Source organism: Rhamphochromis sp. 'chilingali' (genome assembly GCF_963969265.1).
Source record: "Rhamphochromis sp. 'chilingali' genome assembly, chromosome: 5".
NCBI classification, from domain to species: Eukaryota; Metazoa; Chordata; class Actinopteri; order Cichliformes; family Cichlidae; genus Rhamphochromis; species Rhamphochromis sp. 'chilingali'.
Window position 1 is genome coordinate 15,967,248 of NC_137932.1, and position 20,104 is coordinate 15,987,351.

Genomic DNA, 20,104 nt, shown 5'->3' on the forward strand with positions numbered 1-20,104 from the left:
AGTTCATCGATTTGTATATTTATTTATTTATTTTTCATTCATGTTCAAAAACTTTTGCCAGTTTCAGTAGAAAAAGTGGCTGTTGGAACGTTTCTTTTACCCATTTTTTTTCCTCGTCTTAGATTGCCATCATTTTAGAAAAATGTGTTAAACTTGTTGGCAATCATCCTTTGCCAAAACTAATTATCTAATTAACAAAACATAAATGCTTTTAATGTAGTAAAGATCATCTACAGTAAATTAATAATTACTATCATGGGCTTTAAGATTGTTTATTTAAGCCCTACAAAGGAAAGATTATTGTATTTTCAATAAGCAGATAGAATGATGTTTGGAACAACATGCTGCTGTTATCGGTGCCAAACACATTTTTAAATTCAATTCCATTATTCTTTTTATTTAGTGGCTGTACCAGAGCCAGTGATTAGCATAGAGAATACTGTTGTGTAACTGCTCGGTTAAAAACAAGTCTATCTTGCCAAAGTATGTAGTTTTCTGGCAAATCATAAAGTGGTTTGAAAATGGATTCTCTGCTTCGTCTTTTCTTTCTTTTATAATAAATGTCAATTTTAACAGTCAAGGAGATGTTTGGGTTAGAAATATTTTTGTGCTTATCACAGCCGGGTAATTTAAAAAAAAAAAAAAAAAAAAAAAAAAGCTTTCTGTGATTTATGATGTGTTTTGGCACCAAATAAATTGCAGCTCAGTTGGAGTTTGAGCTCATTTTTTTCAATTAAATGTCAAATTGTTGCCACGTATTTGGTTCATGATCATCTGGCAGATTTTCATCACTAACGTCAGCAGTTTTGATAAAAGTGAAGTCTGTGAGTCGTTGTTTTTAATTGCTTTGTCGGCCGAGCAGTAGAAAATATGTGGCGGTAACGAGCCGTATCAGGCTGTTTTCATCTCAAACTCCTCGGCACCATTTAACACTTTTACATTTTCCACCTGAGCTTTATTATTTATAACCCGGGACAGGAACAAGCTTTGCCTGTCAAAGTCACAGTGGACCAGCAGATGGTTGTGGCGGAACCTTTGTGGACCCCGTCTGTGTAAACGAAAGTAGTGGCTCAGGTTGAAATGCTTGTCTATGTGGAATAACAGTGATTGACCAACATTGTGGAGAAACTGTTGTCATGGTGACAAAGAAAAGCTGATTTAGCTGTGCAGTGTACTTTTTTGGGACGAGTTCAGCTGATGTTAAAGTAACCTTTTCACAGGTTACCATATATAAAAGTATTGGGCTACACCTCTTAATGATTGAAATTAGGTGATTTCTTGCCCATTACCACAGCTGTATAAAATCAAGCACCTAGCCATGCAGCCTGCCTTTATAAACATTTGTGAGTGATAGTGAGTGATTTTTCTGTGGTAGGTCGAGGGGAATTTTAATGCTTCAGCTTACCAAGAAATTTTCTGGGAACCATTTGGGAATGTAATTTTCTGTCCATAAACTCATGGTTGCATGAGTTTTGGTGTTTACTGGCACACACAGACTCCTGACTTGAACTCCATCAAACACTTTTGGGATGAACTAGAGCAAAGATTGTATTCCAGGCCAGCTCATTCAACATCAGTGGTCTGACCGTACATACACTCTTCTGGATGAATGGGCAAAAATTCCCACAGACACATTTCAAACTCTTGTAGAGAGCCTTCCCAGAAGAGTGGAACCTGTTATAGCTGCAAAGGACGGGAGCAACTCCATCATTATGCCGATGAATTTAAACACTCAATATTGGTCAAATATTGGCGAGATATGTAATTGCATTTACACATTTATGGAGTATTGTTTTGTGGTCTAATGTCTGATTGAATATACCTAGCAGTTTGTTCGCAGTTGACTGGGTCATCATGAAAAAAGTCCCTCGTCCTATTTTCATCAGTCTGTTCATTCTGAGGAAAGGATTCCAAGAAGCACCTCAAAGTGTACTTTATGCTACTGTCACACTAATTGTAAAGTTCTTTTTGTTCCCCTTTTGAAAATGCCTGCCTTGTTCAGATGTACAAAAGTCCTAGTCCTCAACCCCACGAAAAGTAAAATTACCAGTGTTGCCATGGTAACAAAACTGGCAGTTCAGTAATCTTGACATATCTGTAATATGTTTTCACAAAAGAAATGCATTTTAAAATGTATGCGCTAATCTAGCCTTGGAACTACTGCAAAGTTAAATCCAAGTCCAAATAAATACTGCCGTATGTGTCGCATTCGTATAGATGTTAATTGTTCTTGTTTGTGAATAGCCAAGCATAGAATAACCTGTGAATGTTTGCAAGAGGGTAGAGTTGAATAACTGATTTTGTTTTGTGTTTCAGGGACAGCCTGTTGGCCAGTGTGATTTCAATATCCGGCTGTTATGCATAGAAAAGGAAATAATTTCTCCCAGGAACGAAAAGATGAAGACTGGACAGATTGACAAGACCAAGGAGCCCTACAGTGTCCGACAAAAGCCCTTCTATGACATTCATGCTTCACGCAAGGTATTGTAATCAACGGTGCTCTTTTCCCTTTCCAGTCCATTTCCCTCTCCATTTCTTACACAGATGGCGCCCAGTTGAAGCAAAATCCAGCTTTTCAAACAAAGAAACACAGACGACCCAAATTCCTCACATATTGTTTCCTAAAATGAATTTGTTGAGCTAGTTGTGTCCCAGTTATATCCCTAGACGTTGTTTTCCAGGGCAACAGTAATTCATGAGCAAATTGGTCTGAGCTGGTGGGGGCAGACCAAGAGCAGCTGAAACACATCAATACACCAACTTCTTATAGCAAGCCCAGTCTCATAGAAGGAAGCAGGCGCCCTCTTGAGGTTGGGCCTAAGGGAGGGAACTCACAGCTACCTAGGCTGGGATGGATCATAATAGGTCTCAGGTGTGTGGTAGCTGTAAGCGTAACAATACACTGCTGGTGTTGCAAACTCTGACTAGGAGGAAAAAAACGAAACTTCACTTTATAACATTTTGGAATGGTCGTCTCCTAGCATTGCTTTAATTAGCACATTAATACCATGAATAAACATAAAATACATTTCTATGTTTACTCAGATATATTTACTGTCTATTTTGGGTGATGTTTTTATGCTTTTGTCCTGTCGTACATCTTCATGGCCCAGGTTAGAGTACTGTGCTGTTCATAGGCTGCAAATGGCAGTGACTTTATTTCTCTCAAAAGATGTTAAGCCTCTCTCAAAGGCCTGCTCTTGTACCCTACAATCAGGTCTGTGGGAGGTCAGAGCACAATTAGTTTCATGTTTTGCTCGGACAAAGATCAGTTGGGAATGTTGGCGCTCCATATTCGGCGACGATCAAAGTGTTTGGAGGGGGTGAAGTTTTTGACATTTCTTCTGCTTTTTCCACTTCTTCTTCTGCCAACATTGATATCTTGGTGTTTTTCTGCTTTTGTGCAAAATTCCTAGTATGAATGGTTGCGTTACCTCTGGTCTAACCCTTTGCTATCGTCTTTTCTAAGACACTTTGTAAGGCATAACCTCTGCGAGCTTTGGGGTTCATGCTGATCGAGATTTTCTCGAAATGAAGTCAGAGCTGTCTGGTTTCTGACTGCTCTATTGTGTTTTTTCACTGGCCATCTGCTCCCCATACAGGCATATCTCTGTTGTATGGGACATTAAGAGGGAGAAGCTGGAATCTGTCTCATTAATTCATAGCAGCACAACCATCTACTTCATGGCATATCAACCAGAAATTCCATTTTGGGGATATTTCAGTCACAGGCTGGAGTTGTATGATAGCTTTTGTCTGTTGCTAGGCTCCTGTTTTTTATCTCGCACACTTACACATTCATGTCGCCATTTCCCCACCAATTGGGAACATTTATTCTTTTTGCTTCCTCCACTTTTCCAATTATCTTACAAAGAACCCTTTTAGTTTTACAGAATTTGTCCATCGGGGCAACCAGATAATATATTTTTGGAATTTCCCTCTTATGAGGATTGAGTGGACTTGGCTGACAGTAGCCAATAATTCTGATCTTGCTCTACAATTAATTGTATTCATGGCATGTTTAATTTAGTTTGATGTGATGCACACTGCTTCTTCATTAGTTGAAGAAAAACTGTGGCCAAATTAGATTTTCTTACATGAATCTGATATAAATCAGGCCCTTCAATTACAATTATCATAAATTACAAAGCTTGTGAAAAGAAATTGTGTGTAATTTGTTTTTTCATCATTGAATACAGCAAAATAAAATATCGAATTATGATTTTAAATATCTTCATAAACTAATAGTATTCGTTTTTGGGTTTTTAAAAATTGTGATATAATTTTTTTTTAATTGAAATTCAGTCACGGCTAATATTTATTGTGATATTGCTCGACAGACTGTGTAGGCCTGCCAAAACTAAATGTGAAGCAACTGCGATAAGTTTTAATGGGGGGGGGGGGAATTAGATGTTATTGTCTTGAAACTAAAATGAGATGTGTTTATAAGGTTTTTCTGGGTATAAATGCTAGCAGTTGGTCATTTTTGCTTGTTGCTAGACGTCATGACGATATCATATTTAATACAATAGATATATTTACCTTCAGTTGCCCAAGATGTAAATATCTGCCAAGTTACGCTACTAAGCTCATGACTGTGTTGAAGGAGTTGCCAGACAGACAAAGAGCTAGTGTATTATAGTAATATGCATTTTTATTTACATGTATTTTATATACAAGTACCCATGTTGTCAAACTCCAGTTACACCCACTGTAATAATCACCTGCAGGGAGATGGGAAAAGTTGCAGTGTCTAATATTGCTCTAACCTTAAATTCCTGCACTTAACTGTAGCTCTTTGTTTAAATGCTGCAGTTTTCTCCTGGTTGTTATGATGAAATCTTTAACTAACTGTCAAATATGCTCTTATCTCAACTTACTAATAAATGTTCACAAGTAAATTAGTTTGATCTGTGCACTTGTACAATATTCTAAATATCATTTTGGGATGGCTGATGTTTCACAATAAAAACAAAAATGCACATTATTCTCAATACATTAAAAAAAATTCTCTGGTAATTGGACTGAGAATGTATTCGGCAGAAATCTTCCCTTCGTGGCATTAGACATCAAGTCAAGACTGGAATGTCTGGTCATTTTCTTGCTTGCAGAGTTTAAGAGTATTGGCAATTTCCACAGATGATCAGTTTACAAGGTAGAAATTCATATTCCCTCCTGGATTACAGAAAAGAGTGTTACAGTCTCAGCCCACTGGAAGCTGGCAAGTTTCCCTTAAGAGTGAACTAATCATAAAACTCAAGTCTAAGTTTTATTAACTTTTTGGTGTGTGACAGAACTTTTTCAAACAGGTGGTTTTTGACCTTGATGATGAACTCTTAAAAAATTGGAGCTTATTAGTCCTGAAACCTAGCAAAAATTTGGTGGTTATTTTTGGCAGGTATGGGCGTCAACAGAAGGTATTGTGTGGTTGAGCACCAATCAGAAATATATATCCACACATGCACAGTGCTCTGAAGAAGAACAAGAACAATACTAGTAACACAGTGTCTAAAGACGCAACTTAACTTGTCTCTTTGCCAAGCTGTCTATTATGTCTAGTTACAGTCCGGGTTCATTCCTTAAAGATGTTTTTTTCTTTTTTTTGTTATGCCTGAATGGTTCATAGGTCAGTGTTAAGGGGCTTAACAAACAACTAAAACAAAAGACAAACAGCCAATGTCCAAAGAAAGGCTTTGAAAAACCCTCAGAAAGCCCGTTGCTGAAAATTCAATAATAAAAAAAAGTGTAGAAGAATTCAAGAAAATTATTTCATTTTTTTTAAGCTACTAAAATCCATGTTTTTAGTAGGCAAAAGAATGCAGAATTTGTTTTATTTTAATGAATAACATGAAAATGAGTTGCTGTTGTGAGCATATGAGCAGATGTCTTCTGGTGGAAAGGTCTGTCTGTGAGGGGAAGAAAGAGAAACAAGTTACATCTGTTCAACTCAATTAATTGCTCTTTAAATTAGGAATAAATTTAAACGGGCTTTTCTTCTTTAAATTTCTGTTTTTTAATTCATTTTTTAAAAGCAATCATGCAGTGAGGCCTTTTGTAAAGCGTGCAGTAATTAAATGTGGTTCAAGGTGTATTCAGATTCAATTAAGTCACAGTTTAGTAACCTTAACATTAAAAAAGGATATTAGAAGGTCTAGGTTTCGCTGTGCCCTTTTTATAGAGTTTCTAATATCTCACCGTCATGTATCCTATTTTAGGCCTAAGATGAATAAAGATCCCCTACAAAGTACTAGAGGTGGGAATCGCCATACATCCCACGATACGATATTATTGCTATTTTTAAAAAATATTTTGCGATATTCAGATTCTGTACATAAAGGTAAACTTTATCAATATTCATTTTATCTAATATCAAAGTCTCACACTCAGTCTTTCTCTCATTTCAGTTTTATTGTTGACAAACTGGACGGTTTGTATTACAGTCTAGTCCAACTTAACTGAATGCAACCATCTGGTACACTTATAGCTATTCTGAACTTTCGCAATTTATGAAAACTATGCAGCCCATTCAGCAACTGAAGAATTTGAAAGTAAATTAAAACAAAATATAGTTTTACATTAAATAAAAAAGTTTTAAACTTAATTAAAACAAAACATGTCTTAAATTAAAATAAGTAAACTGTCATGTTTATTGCTGCCAAAAAAAAAGTTAAACACATTTGGACATTGAAGGAATGTCAGGATTCTTGCTCAGAAAAAGGATCAACATGCTCTGAAGTCAGCATGTTCCAGTCCACAAAAACTTTTTTTGTAACAAAATATCGATTTCTGCTGTCCCTGTATCGATACATTATTAGCAAACAAAATATCACGATACTACACAGTATCGATTTTTTCCCCCCCACCCCTACAAAATACCGATATCTCCAACACAGCTAGCATCTTCTCCCTGGAAACTAGAAAGTCATGAAATGGGGAAAGAAGAACCAACTTTCTTAGCTGAACTCAATGTCATCTTGAAACACCTTTTTTTTTTTTTTTTTTTTTTCTCTAACTGAGATTGAATTTGGATAGAGACCTGAAAAATGGTTATCTGGATACTTTTTTTTGTGAGATTGCAATCTTTTCACAGAGCACTAACCTAATCACACTGGGCGAGATTAAGGTTTAGAGTAGCATGCTGAATATTAAAAAAAAAAAAAGCAATGAAATCGACTTCCCTTTAAAATGTAAGTAGAAAAGTGAAATAGATTTTAGGGCAAATGCTCTATAAAATCACTAGGGGTAGATTTTGAATGAAGGCAGTTTTGTTTGGTTACTTTTTGTTTGTGTGCTGCTGTGATGGCTGCTTTTCTCCTGCAGTTTCCTGATGACAAAATAAGTTGAAAAGTTGGACCGAAAGTATTCAGAATAGTCGCTTAGAATATCTGTTAGTTTGTGTGCAGTTCATGTTGTCCAAGTGGCCCGAATAGTTTCCCTTGTTGGCAACATTGTGCTTTGCTTTAGATTTCACTGGTATTCCTATTAAATGGTCAGTGAGTATAAATTAGTAGTGCACTGATTGTCAGCAGTTGGTGACATATGGCCTTGAGGCTGCCTACACCTGATAAGCAGCTGCAGAATCTGTGCTGAGAGTTTAACCTAACATCATTTGAGTTGTCTGCTTTATACTTTAGGCTGTGAAAAAGGCAAACTGAAACGCGTGCATGTTTTAAATTATACCAGGAATTTATCTCTGCAAAGCCAGAAGGAGACGGAGTTTCTACGTAAGGTTTTAACTAAATGGAAGCACTTTCAAAATTCAGTTGGAAAAAGTTAATCCCCGATGGTAGTGCTGCAGATGTGCGAGACTGAAGCAAGCTACACCAACATTTCTCTTGTTAAATAAAACTAGTTCATGGTCAGAAGGCCAAAGTTACACTTTCAGATGGCCGATGGCCAAAATGTGATGAGAAGCCTTTTTATTCTTTCCCGGCTCCCATTCCTCAGTATTAATGGTTCTTGATTTCATGTAAACGTCCTCCCTTCATGGTGCTCTTGTTGCATTTCCCTGACTCATGAGTCAGAGTTCATGTTTGTCAGTCGGAGCAGGTATACTGTGGTGGGGCCGGAGGAAAGTAACGCCTCCGGAACAGCATGTCTCATTAGCTGAAGGCTGTCAGTCGGCTGGTTTCCCATTGCTCCCTGACCTCACACCTCTGTCAGTCGAGTCTCCAGCTGTTGGTGCTGAAGAAGCAAGCACTCAGGTTTCCATCTTTTTTTACCTCCTTCATGTGGGTGTTTTAACTTGGTTTAAAAAAACAACAACAACACAAACACGCTTTTATCACAGCTTAATATAAAAGTTCCTCTGTGGTGATCTACCCAACATACTGGATAATGGGCAAGCTAGTAAGATCAAATCTACATTATTGACCTTCATATCTACAAGATTTATTCGTCCTAATTAAGGCCAGAAAATTATCTAATTTGAGGCTGGGGGAACTCTAACGGCTCAGCTGCATGTCCCACCTACTTTATGAAATGCACTGCAAAAAAAAAGAAGGAAAAAGTGTCAGCCTGCACCTAAGGCCATGGTAATACATCCTCCACGGTTAGGTTCAAGAACAAGCTGCACTTCATAACCTGCGTCCTCACTCTCTCTCTTGCTGCTGTGCCTGCTGCTGCACCCACTCATAGGGAAACATGTTGACTGTTGTATAAGGGCTTATGCTGCGTGGAAGAACACACAACATGGACTGGATGACTAATGTTTGTTTACCTCAGTTGCTTTGAGATTTTTTAGTTTTCTTCAAAGCCTCCAAGACATTATGCAAGAGCTGATGATGCATGGCATATCTATACAGTAAAGGTCGGATTCACTAACGGGAAAGCAGCTAAATATGTAGCAAAATCAAGTGAGGCAGCTTCTTTTATTTGTTCTGCTTGCCTGCTCTCCTTCCTCCTTCCAGGCTCAGGGCGGATGACGAAACACGTGTCCTCTGGGTCAGGTCAGCAGGTGTCCTTGCATTTTGCTACTCTGCTTTTAGGCTGCTGGTTTCTTCTTCTTTTTAAACCATGGTCGTTTCAGGGTGTCCTTGTCCCCATCCATCCTAATAAAAAGCCAGCAGCACAACTTCTATTATGTTAAACTGATTTTTTTTTTAAATATAATTTTTAATCATTTCTGTGCTGTGAATTTTAAAGTCAAAATTGTGTTATTATTATTTTTTAATTTGTACAAGGACATAAAAACCTGAGTGATACTGCAGCTATTGCATTATTTCGTTTTACAAAAGAGGAAAAAATGTTTTTGAACATAACCATGGAAACAGCATCTAAGCTTCAAGCTCCAAGTTGACATTTCCCATGGCAGCTGCTGGCTGGCTTGAACCTGAAAGGTGAAATTATTACAGACACAGTATAAATTCCTGTGAGGCCCTATGGACTACAAAATGTCACACTGTGTATCTGTATAGAGAATGTTTTTCACCCTCTTTCCAAAACATTATCCTATTAAATGCATCTGTTTCAGAAGAAGGACCTACATAAAGGTAAATATCAATAAAGTCTTGTTTAAATTGCTTATGTAATACATGAGTGATAATCAACAGGAGATGAGAAGCAGCCAATAGACGGTGCCTGTTCATTTAAAACTCTCACACGTGTACCCGTCTGTTTTGAAATGCCTCCATAACGTGTTTCAGACTAACTAAAAGAAACTGCCCCAAATACATTATTACTACTCACCTGTGTTTGATATGTATACAACATATGTGTTATATGTATGCAAACTGCCACATAAAATTTTTATAAACTTAAAAAAATATATAGACATATTGTCTTCATGTAGGTAATCAACCAGAGAAATTTTGTGGTAATTTCTAGTAATTCAGGCCTTTGGAAGTTTCCTGGGAATATCATGCATCATTAGTTTTTACCAAGTTCACTCTCATCCCTTATAGAGGCATTTTTACAGGTCTCTGTTACAGAGTTTTTGCAGACACATTTTGAGTGTGGTGCATTCACATACTTCGTAATTTTCCAGGAGCAAAATATACATTATTTAGTATAAGGTTAGTACTGCTACATTTGTTAGTATTAAAAGGTTGAATTGTATCCATTCTGTTGATGCATATACATTTTCTCCACAGCCCAATTACACATAGAAAGCAAGTGCAGTTGTTTTTCCTAAACAAGAAGGGTAGTCTAAAATATTTATGCTCCAGCGTGAAGCAAGAAATTTACTCAATTAATGATCCAATTAGTAAACAGAAGAAAAGGTCATCTGCAAATATTTTAATTGATTAGAATAGTTTCATTTTATCTGACAAGTAAGCCTCCCTTTTTCTTTTAGACTTTTAGTTGTCTAGTCATTGGACAAACACACAAATGGAATGACTTTTTGGTTAACGAGGATTATTTGCCAGTGTGAGCTGTATGCCTGATTGTTAGGGACATACGAGATGTGCCATTACCAATGGCCTGGGTTTGATTGTCTCTAGTCTACACACTCAACTGTCAAATAAAGTGAGCAGTTACTTAAATCAACCTTTTTCTGCTAAAAGTTAGTTGTTTTTTTTAATGCTTTGGAGTATGCCTTTGCTATTCAAGGTTTTTGTTTAATATCAAAGTTTAAGGTCAGTAATAGTATAACCACATCTAAATCCTGACATGTAACTCCTTTGAACTCTTCTACACAAAGTCCGATCTTTTACCTTTCAGATATGCAGCCAACTCCAAAACCATCACACTCTCTTCTCTTACTGACAGCACAGCATGCTATCGGAGCCCAGTAAAAGGCTGCCTCCTGGTCATTGCCTTTTCACACTGACACTCTGTCTGCTGTCTGTATGAATGTGTCTGAGTATGTGGGCTGTGTTCAGCACTGCTGTGCGTTTGCAGTAGTCAGTTTATCTTTCCTGTCTTGGAGGCAGACCGGTAATGCATCTAACTGGCAGTGGTGTAGCTTCAGCACAGACTTGGACTGGCTAAAGTCCCATCTCTTTCCTATGATCACTTAATTAATGCCCAAAATATTGATATTGCTCAAATATTGTCATTTTTACTGTCTCTTTGCAAAGGTTTCCACTGCTTGTACCAACTTGTAATTTTGGGGTTTTTTTTGGTTGTAACCCAGTCTTTAGACCCACTCCATACCCTTTTACCTCTTGACCAGTCATTGATCAATATGCAAGTATTGCATTACCTAACCATCAACAATACCTGGTGGCTTTTTTAAATAATGACTCACAGAGTTTGCTTAATTAGTTATCTATATTTTACAGATGTCCTCACAAAGAAAGCCCAGTAAATACAGTTACCTATATCTCTAAAATAGAATTCAGTCCAATGCAGAAATAACACTATCAGAGAGGTGTTAATGAAGCTCTGCGTTAATAATTCTTTAGTCAATAGGGTTACTGAACCAGACTTAATATTATTCATTATTATGCTGAAAGTTTTTCATGATCTTGTAAAAACTTTTTCCAATTTTGTGGCTAGAAATGTTGGACCATGTCCATCAGTCATCAAGACACCTGTCCGGTTAAATAACACATTTTAATTTCACGCTGCGCCCTTGTGATTTTTCATCATCTTTGGCCTCTTCTAGTTTAATCGTCTAAGTGTTAATAATTGAGTTTTTTCTGGAAGTGTCAAATCAAATACAATCAATTTTCTTTTTTTTTTTTAAAGACACTGACATTTTCAAGACTGGATAACCATGTTTAACTCCAGGCCAGCCAGTGGTTTAGCTGCCTTGCACACTCTGATGTGGGCTTTTCATCTAATAGGCAACTGCACACAGCCTTTATAGAACCATTCACATTAGGGTTGAAAGGTTCCTCCAGCAACAGCCCCACAGTATGACTGGAATATCAATCCATCCTTTCCACCTTTGATTCAGCCCCCGCACCTAGACCTCCTTAGAGTAAAGAGGATGAGCAGGCTGCAGGAAAATACAAAGGCTTTAGGAAACGAAAGTGCTTAATAACAGTCCAGCTGTGGTGAGGAAGAGATTGTTATATTGCACAAAAAATAAGCCAGTGTTACTTTAATAAGAATGAGCTGCATTATCCTGAATGCTTGGATCATTTCTATAAAAACACACCATAAGATGCATTTTGCATACATTATCCTATTTCTACTCTTTATAAAATGTCACTGTAGATATTCTTCATTACTTCATTACAAACATTCTGGGACAGATTCCTTATAAATATTTTCACACGTAGCTCTGTTTGGTCACTTGCAACTTTCGCAGTGGAAACATCAATTCATTTGTTTGTTTGTTTTTAGAAATTGAATAGTAAGAGTTCAGTACACCTTTAATGCCTCCTGGTTTATTTCATCTTGGTAGGACTGCACGGCATTTTGACTTTTAGTAGAAATGCACAGAAAATGTTTTTACCTTTTGTCAGTTTCATTTTACTTGGTATTTCACACAAGCATTTGTAGTTCAGCCTAATACAGTCTGTCATTCTTAACCACATGGGGATGGGTCATTCAAAGTCATCTTCTAGATCACAGCTGTAATTTTGACCAATGGGATATTTTGTGGAAGCAGCAGAAAAGCTAAAAATGGTGCAGACTGGAGAAGACAACTGGATTAAATAAGAGTAATAAGAGAAAACTGTTAAAATCTTTACCACAGTAGTGATTCCAGGTTTTTTAGACCAAAAAATCCCCAAAGAAAAGCAATTTCACAACTTTTACGAAGCCTTCATTTTCAGTTTGTTTTTGAAGGTGAATCTGACTTTACTGCAGTTAAATGGATGAGAAATTATGGCGACACAGGTCGAAACGGTCCGATATCAAACTCCAAATGTATTTGATAAATTTGTTTGTTCTTCTCGGTTGACTGGTGGCATTTGCACATTTATTTCTCTGTCACTGTCATTTTTCTCCTTGTGCATCAAGTCATCAGAGCGTCAGGGCCATTACCTAGCTGGCTGTCAACAGCTGTCACTAGAGCTAAAATGATCAGTAGATCGAAACAAAAGCAATCTGCAACACTTACAGTATCCGCATTCCCAAAGGGCAAATGCCCAGTAGTCTTTTAGTGTATTTTCCCTCCTAAAATCAGCTGCTTTTATTTTTTTATGTATCATGAGGTAGTGAGTATCTCTAAATGCTTTGGAGTGTTGGTCAAAGCAAACAACTTATCTGAAATTATAAAAAACGTATAATTTATGTGTATACTTTTCACAACAAATTATTATTAAGTTATTCATGAAAAATATTAGTTGAATTTCAGTTCTGGTGAACTGAAATGAGCTCACTGACATAATCTCTGTGCTCCCGAAAACGTTCTAGTCCATCAAGGCATTGACAGAGGACCTGCGTGGTGTCCTGTGTGGTTTTACACTGGGATATTTACAGTGTGTCCTTTAGATGCCTTGGGCTTCAGGGTGAGGCCTCCTGCTTGTTCCTGCTTAAGGCTCATTGTTGTGTTTCTCAGCTCGTTCCCGAGCCATTTTTGAAGTGTGGTAGGGCCTAATGTCCTGCTGCGGCATGTTGTTGCTCTCTGGCAGTGTCATAGTCACGGTTGGTCTGCCAGGACTGAAGGATTCTCAGCAAAGCATTGCATTCTTCACCAGAGAGCAGTGTTATTCTCTTCACCTGGGAGTGGTTTTACTGTTTCGACTGGTGAGTGTATAGCTTCCAATAAATATCTATGTTCTGACCATTATGGCATTTTTATTTTATTTTATTTTACTGAATCTGTATATATTCAGATAACCTGAAATGACTTTCTCCTGTGTCCTTTGCTTATATAAAATATTCCTTTTACTCTGTTAAAGACGAATCACCGTAAGAAAAAGAGGGAAGCAGAGTAGCATACTTCATGTCATTTCAATCCTATCAGTATTTGCTGGATATCATTCATCACTGTGTCCCTTTGTGAAATGAGCTCGAACGTGAAACACTGGTGAAGAAATTGGTCTGACTTCCATCACTCTGTCATTCAGTCTCTCTCAACCTGAGAAAAAGTGCTCTGTATATTACTGATTTATCTCCCCGAGCGTCTTCGTTGTCCTGTCTCTGCCGTGGAGTCTACGATAAAGTCCTGATCTCTTAATGGGGCTTTGCTATTCACCTTAACCTACTTGTCCCAGGCTCAGCTCTGTGTTTCCTTCCTAAAGAGGTTTAACCATAAAAGCAGGGTCGCTGCCCCCTCTCTGCATTATCACTCCAAGGAACTTCCTTACTGTAGGAGTACGTGTGAGTGGAAGTCTTCTTTTCTGCTCATCACTCCATCCAGGGTTCACTGTGCTTGCCGAAGGTGGTGGGTGGGTGTGTTAAGATGGCAAGAGAACTGAAATGGAACTCCCAGATCTTACCGCCTACGTGCCATTCCTTCATAAAGACACCATTTCTTTTTAGTCTGGCTACCTGCCTTCTCCATGTCAGCATGGTTGTCAAGCTTTGTGTGATCTGCTGTGACTCATTCATCATTCTGGAGAGCACTGATGTTGCTCCACTTTCTTTGCAGATATGGCAGGGAGTGAACACTTTGCCGTTGCTTTAGATAAATGCATCTGCGCCCCTCTAAGGCTAATGACTTCTCTTACTTTCCTGGAACACATCGTCTGAAAAACGAAAAAGTATTTTGTGGAACTCCTCTAGTGGTATAATAGACATGCTATTTGAATGCAAATTCATCATCTTTGAAGAAGAACTGAATGCTGCTACACGCTTTATGCTGCAAATGACCCAAGGATCACACCATTTTCCATAGCATCCATATCACTGAGATCACCATTTCAGCAAAGGTGATGAGTTATTGTGTAAATCAAGTGGTATAACAGCAGGACAGAGATCAGTGGATGAACAAAAGAATAGATAACCGCAAGATAACTATTGATAATAGTCACACTCTCTAGTCCTGCCGCGCTGGTAAAATTTCATAGAAGCTGTCAGATTTTTTTTTATGCTACCAAATGGATAAACTTGACTGTGGAGCCTTTTGACCACAAGTAATGCAATGGAATGTTTTGAGGTTTTTTTTTCCATGAGTGGGTCCCCTTTTCATTTTTACTGTGCACACAAGTGTGTGAAAGCAGGTTTTTGCTTCGAGCTTTACATACTCCACTGTCCTAACTGCTGGTTGCAGCACTGTGGAAAGAATCGTAGCAATATGTGAGCAGTAGAGGTAAAAATAAATAAATACAAAAATAAAACTGGCTTTGCAGATGTTCAGTGGAAAAAGAAACACCTCAAGGACAAAGACTAATTATAAAGCATAATGTTATTTTAACCTTTAACTTCTAATAACAAGGCTGTCAGAATGTTTTGGCACCATGAATATTTTTTCTTTCAGTAAATAAAAGGTGAAAGTCTTTATTTAAAAATTACAGGAAAAAATAGTGCCATGCATGTGGTATAACAGGTAATTTCTATATTTGTGTCTTAATATCAGTATCTTTGTATCCCCATTTCTTTTTAAAAATGCAATAAGTGAATAAGTGTCCGTCTTCACAGCAGATTTTTTCTGATGTATTGTACAGCAGAATCTGCTCTCTTCAAAGAGAATTTTTGTGGCAGAGTATATCATCATAGATCACAGAGCAGCTCAATCTGTTGGTCTAATGCTGGACAAAATACTCAGGTCAGCGGGACCTTAACAGGAGAGACCGTCTATATAAGAATTCTATGGTCTTCTGGTTTTAACAGGCTTTTTGAGCCCTGCGCTGAGTGGAAATTTAGCTGTCTCATTCCACACTTTCTTGTATTTGTGATTGAGCTTATAATTTGGTTTGTCTCCAAGCAGCACCAGGACAGATGACAATCTCTCATCTCCTATACTACGAGTGTGTGTTAGCTCATCTTGGCTCTAATCATAGTTGGCAGTCTTCATATCTACTGAACACTTTGCTATCTCCTAGTCAGCAGGCACTTTACAATGTTCATGGCTGCTTATTGAAATGTCATGGCTGGACAATAAGTGGAGATGTATGCAGGCAATGTTAATTAAAGTTTAATGACCTCACTTTATTGTCTGTCATTACAGCAAAGACATGATAGAATATATTATAAAAGGTAACCCCTGTTCCACCTTTCAGTACCTTTCTGCATGGCTAGAATGCATTGCTTTCTGCTGTAGCACATCTTGATGGCTTTGATATGATACCTGATATCTACTGCAGTGCACTAATGCATTTGCTTTCTGTTTTATTGACCAAAGCCATTTCCTGCTTGCCGAAATATATTTACACTCTGCATGAACATACCAAATGCCAAAGATCAGTGAAGGTTTGCAAAAACAGCATAAGAAGCTTCCTCCAGCATAACTACAGCAGATAATGATAACGCTGATTTTTTTGTTTTGTTTTGGAGTTGTTGTTTTTTTTTAATGACTGATTTATCATGTTACAATTTCATTATTCCTTTTTAAGATAGTTCCTAAAAAAACATCTGATGTTTCCATATTTTTTATGCATTTGCTCTTGGCCAGCACAGTGAATTAAAATACAATACTGACACAAAGATGTGGGCCACGATGAACTGAGAGGAACTGCAAAGAATTCCCTGTGGGTTCATCTGTATGAGTCACACCTCTCATAAATAGTCACGTAGCTGATCATTCATATAGTGCATATTTTTGCAACAGAGAGTGTGACATTTCTTGCTTTGCAAGCCCTCTTTCTCAGCTGATTTTGTATTTTCTGCTAGTGTTTGGCCCTTGAAATGCTTATATTCAGTTCTGCAGTGTGTAGCTGTGCAATCATATATTAGGTTTGACAACTGGCAGAATTTTCCATGCCACATGACACGTTTCTATATCGATTTCTCCCTTTCCCAGCAGTAGCAGCAGCATTAGTAGGTTTCGCTTCCTGCCACTGTGAACATTGACTTTATATTGGCAATATTTCACAGCGAGCACGACACTAACATCCCAACATCACATTAAAGTCTTTGCACTGTTTTATTTTTGTGGAAGGTTGATTTGCCACTCGATTGCAGTTTCATCTCGTTTCTCTTGTTCACTCTTGAAACATTTGTTTGAAGGTCTTGCATTTCAGTTTCTTACATTTTCAAATATCACTGAAGATGGAGTACTCGGCTAACCCTGGCTGGCCTCTTCACATTGACCTCCCCCCGTCAACCACACAAAAGCCTCAGTCTTCATTTTTATGCTTGACTGAACATGATTTTTTTTTTTTGGCATTTTATTTCTCTGCTTACAAAGTGTTTGGATTAAAGCAATTAAAAGTTGTTTAATTTTCACAGTTACAGAGTTGTATGCTTCCATTCTCTACATTAAAAAAACACAAGGAGGCAGTACAAGAGAACATAGCTTATAGTGAACCTGCAATGAGGCACTATATTTGTACTGCAGAATATGCAGGTTTATGAAATAAATACACGTTTACTGTGCAATAACAAGAGTAGAGTATTACATGTTTCGTCTAAGGCATCCTAATAGGTATTAAACTAATTATGTTTTTGAGTTTTTCAAAAGTTTGCTTGAGTATTATGGATTAAAAAAGTTAAGTTCTGCCAGGATTTCAGCAGATCAGTTGTTGGATCAGCCGAAATCCTTCTAAGCATCCACTTGAGAAATCTCATTCAGAGTGAGCTCATGAATCTGCTTTAACTACAAAAACTGCAAGCTTCTTTGCAACTCACCTTCACCCCAGCTTCTCTTTTCAGGATATATCTGACTGAATCAAGACCATTTGTCTTGCTCTGTAGTTGAAGAGGTGTGCTATTCCCTCTTTATGCTTTACATAGATATGTTTGAAACAGCATTTGGATTCCTCCATCAGCTGACTAAAAGGGGAAACAACTGACTATGCTATGGGTAATAAATAGATCTCTCTATGCCACTTAATGGACAGGCAATGGAAAAGTGGAAGCTGATGCAGGAAATCTTTAAGTCATACCAATAGACCATATAAAAGATGGACGTAGCTACTGTGACATCATTCACCAGTTTTTTGAGTTTAATAGCCTTGAGATGAGATTTTTTCCGTCACCATCTTGAAATGTGATTTGATGACAAGAGACATGTCTAACTGTGAAACCTCACACTCATTGGCTAATGGCTTTCAAACACAAGGTGGAAGCCAGTGAGCATATCTCTGATAGTCCTTGTTTTTGATGCTTAGATACTAAAACCCACACTTAATGAAACCGTGGTCCTTCTCCCCATTTCTCCTCATTACCCTCCATTGATGTTTCCAAGAGTCATCTAATAGGTAAACTGTGTTTTTACTGCAGCTCTGGAAGTGTTCAGTCTAAGAAACTACAACCGACTGTAGACGGGTAACAGTATTTATTTGAAAGACAGGACAACAATTTAAATTGCTCTTGAATTGGGAGATTTCCTCATATGTTCCCCAATGCAGCTGGTATATTCAGCATTAATTTAGAAATGCTAATATTAGGGATGGGTATCGAAAACCGGTTCTTGTTGAGAACCGGTTCCCACTGTTTCAATTCCTTGGAATCGTTTGCCACTTTTAAAAACGATTCCCTTATCGATTCCAGTCGCCCCGAATGACGTCATCACGTTGAGTAGCGTCTTTTACCCAGTAGGAAACACGGCGCCTGAGCGGCACAAACGCTCAAAAGTTTGGTTACACTTTATGATAAAGGATGACAACAGGGCAACGTGCAATACTTGCAAAGTAGAGATTTCATCAGAGGGAGGAAACACTACAAACATGCAAAAGCATTTGCTCAAAAAACACGCGATTGCTTTCAACGAATGTCGTGTTTTTGATCCGCTCCGGACTAGCGACGCTCAACCCAGCAGCAGCGGTAGCGTTTCCACGTCCTCTCCCGTTAATACTGCAGGTAACTAATCAATTAGCATTGCATATTATGTTAGCGCGATTTACCTTATTACAAAACCTGCTATTACTGTGCGTTGCATTTAGTGACCATGATGAGACAGACAGAGTCTGGCTGGCTCAGATGCTGGCAGTTCTCGCTGCAGTCTACCGTTAGCGTCTCCTTTCAGGCCAGGATAGACGAATGTCACCGAGCAGTGACTAAGTTTGTGGTCAAAGGTTTGCACCCATTTGCCACAGCAGATGCCCCCGATTTCACTTTGGTAAGTGAATGTGTTTAATTGTAGGCAGGACATTACTGGATATTCTTGTGTAATTGCTACAGAATAATTTATGTTAAACTTTGTTATTGCTACAGAAGAATATTTATTTTATTATTTTACATATACATTTTTTTTCCTGGGGACCCTGTGACACCCCATTGAAGAGCCGTAGGCTGGATCTCTTAAGATCTCACTGTTGGGTTTGTAAGGCCATGTTACTCCTAAATTTCTATCTTGTTCAAAGAGAAGATATAAAACACAGTTCTAAGCTAATCGACTTTAGTGTTCTCCTTTTTAAAAAAAAAAAAGAATCGATAAGAGAATCGATAAGGAATCGAATCGTTAAACAGAATCGAAAATGGAATCGGAATCGTTAAAATCTTATCAATACCCATCCCTAGCTAATATCCTTGCTGTCGTTGCCATGGCAGTTGATGTGCTTCATGATGTAGAAAATTTGCTTTTGCTGTACAATAACTCTGTCTCCCCTGGGCATCCCTCCTCAAGTATGGTGCCATTGTTCTCCTTTTCTTAGCAGCAGCTACAGTGGTTGGTGTTCATAGAAGAGATGAAATGCTGTCTTTCACATCATCTGGGACCTAATGATTTCTTGCTATTTTTGTCCTTAACCTAGTCTGTCAAGTTATCTGTATTGATCTCTCAGAGATGCATTATCAGTCAAAAAAAGATTAGTGCTTAGTCTCAAGGCTACAAGGAGAAAATAACATATCAGGCTTGTCCTTGTAACTCTGAGTGATTTGCCAAATATAAGCCTTCCGGTTATGCTGAAACTCGATACTTCATTGCTTTTAGAGTGTTAGGTAAGTGTTGGCAAGCTCTATAGCTTTAGAAAACTTCATAAATCAATGTAATTTCCTGTAGTTTAGCTAAAGCTGTCAGTTGTCAATCTTATCATTTATCTGTTTTACTTGACTCAAACTGGGCTTTTTTTCTTGTTTTTATTTCCAGCTCCTAGAAGGCAGTTTCACATCCCAGGTCAGCCATGAAGTCGATGGGCTTATCTTCCAGCCATGTGGGGTAAGCCTTCAACAGAGTGTGACAGTTTGTCATTTTTCAAACCCTTAGTCCCGTTGCTGCAGG

At 37.9% G+C, this 20,104-nt stretch overlaps 1 protein-coding gene across 1 annotated transcript in view; it reads left to right on the top strand.

The window, feature by feature from the left end:
• rngtt (RNA guanylyltransferase and 5'-phosphatase) overlaps positions 1-20,104 on the top strand; it is a 117,206-nt gene that overhangs the window by 46,079 nt on the left and 51,023 nt on the right. The window contains exons 11-12 of the mRNA XM_080883859.1: positions 2,317-2,481; positions 19,973-20,041. Of these exons, the coding sequence (XP_080739985.1) occupies positions 2,317-2,481; positions 19,973-20,041 (234 nt within the window). The remainder of the gene's footprint in view (positions 1-2,316; positions 2,482-19,972; positions 20,042-20,104) is intronic.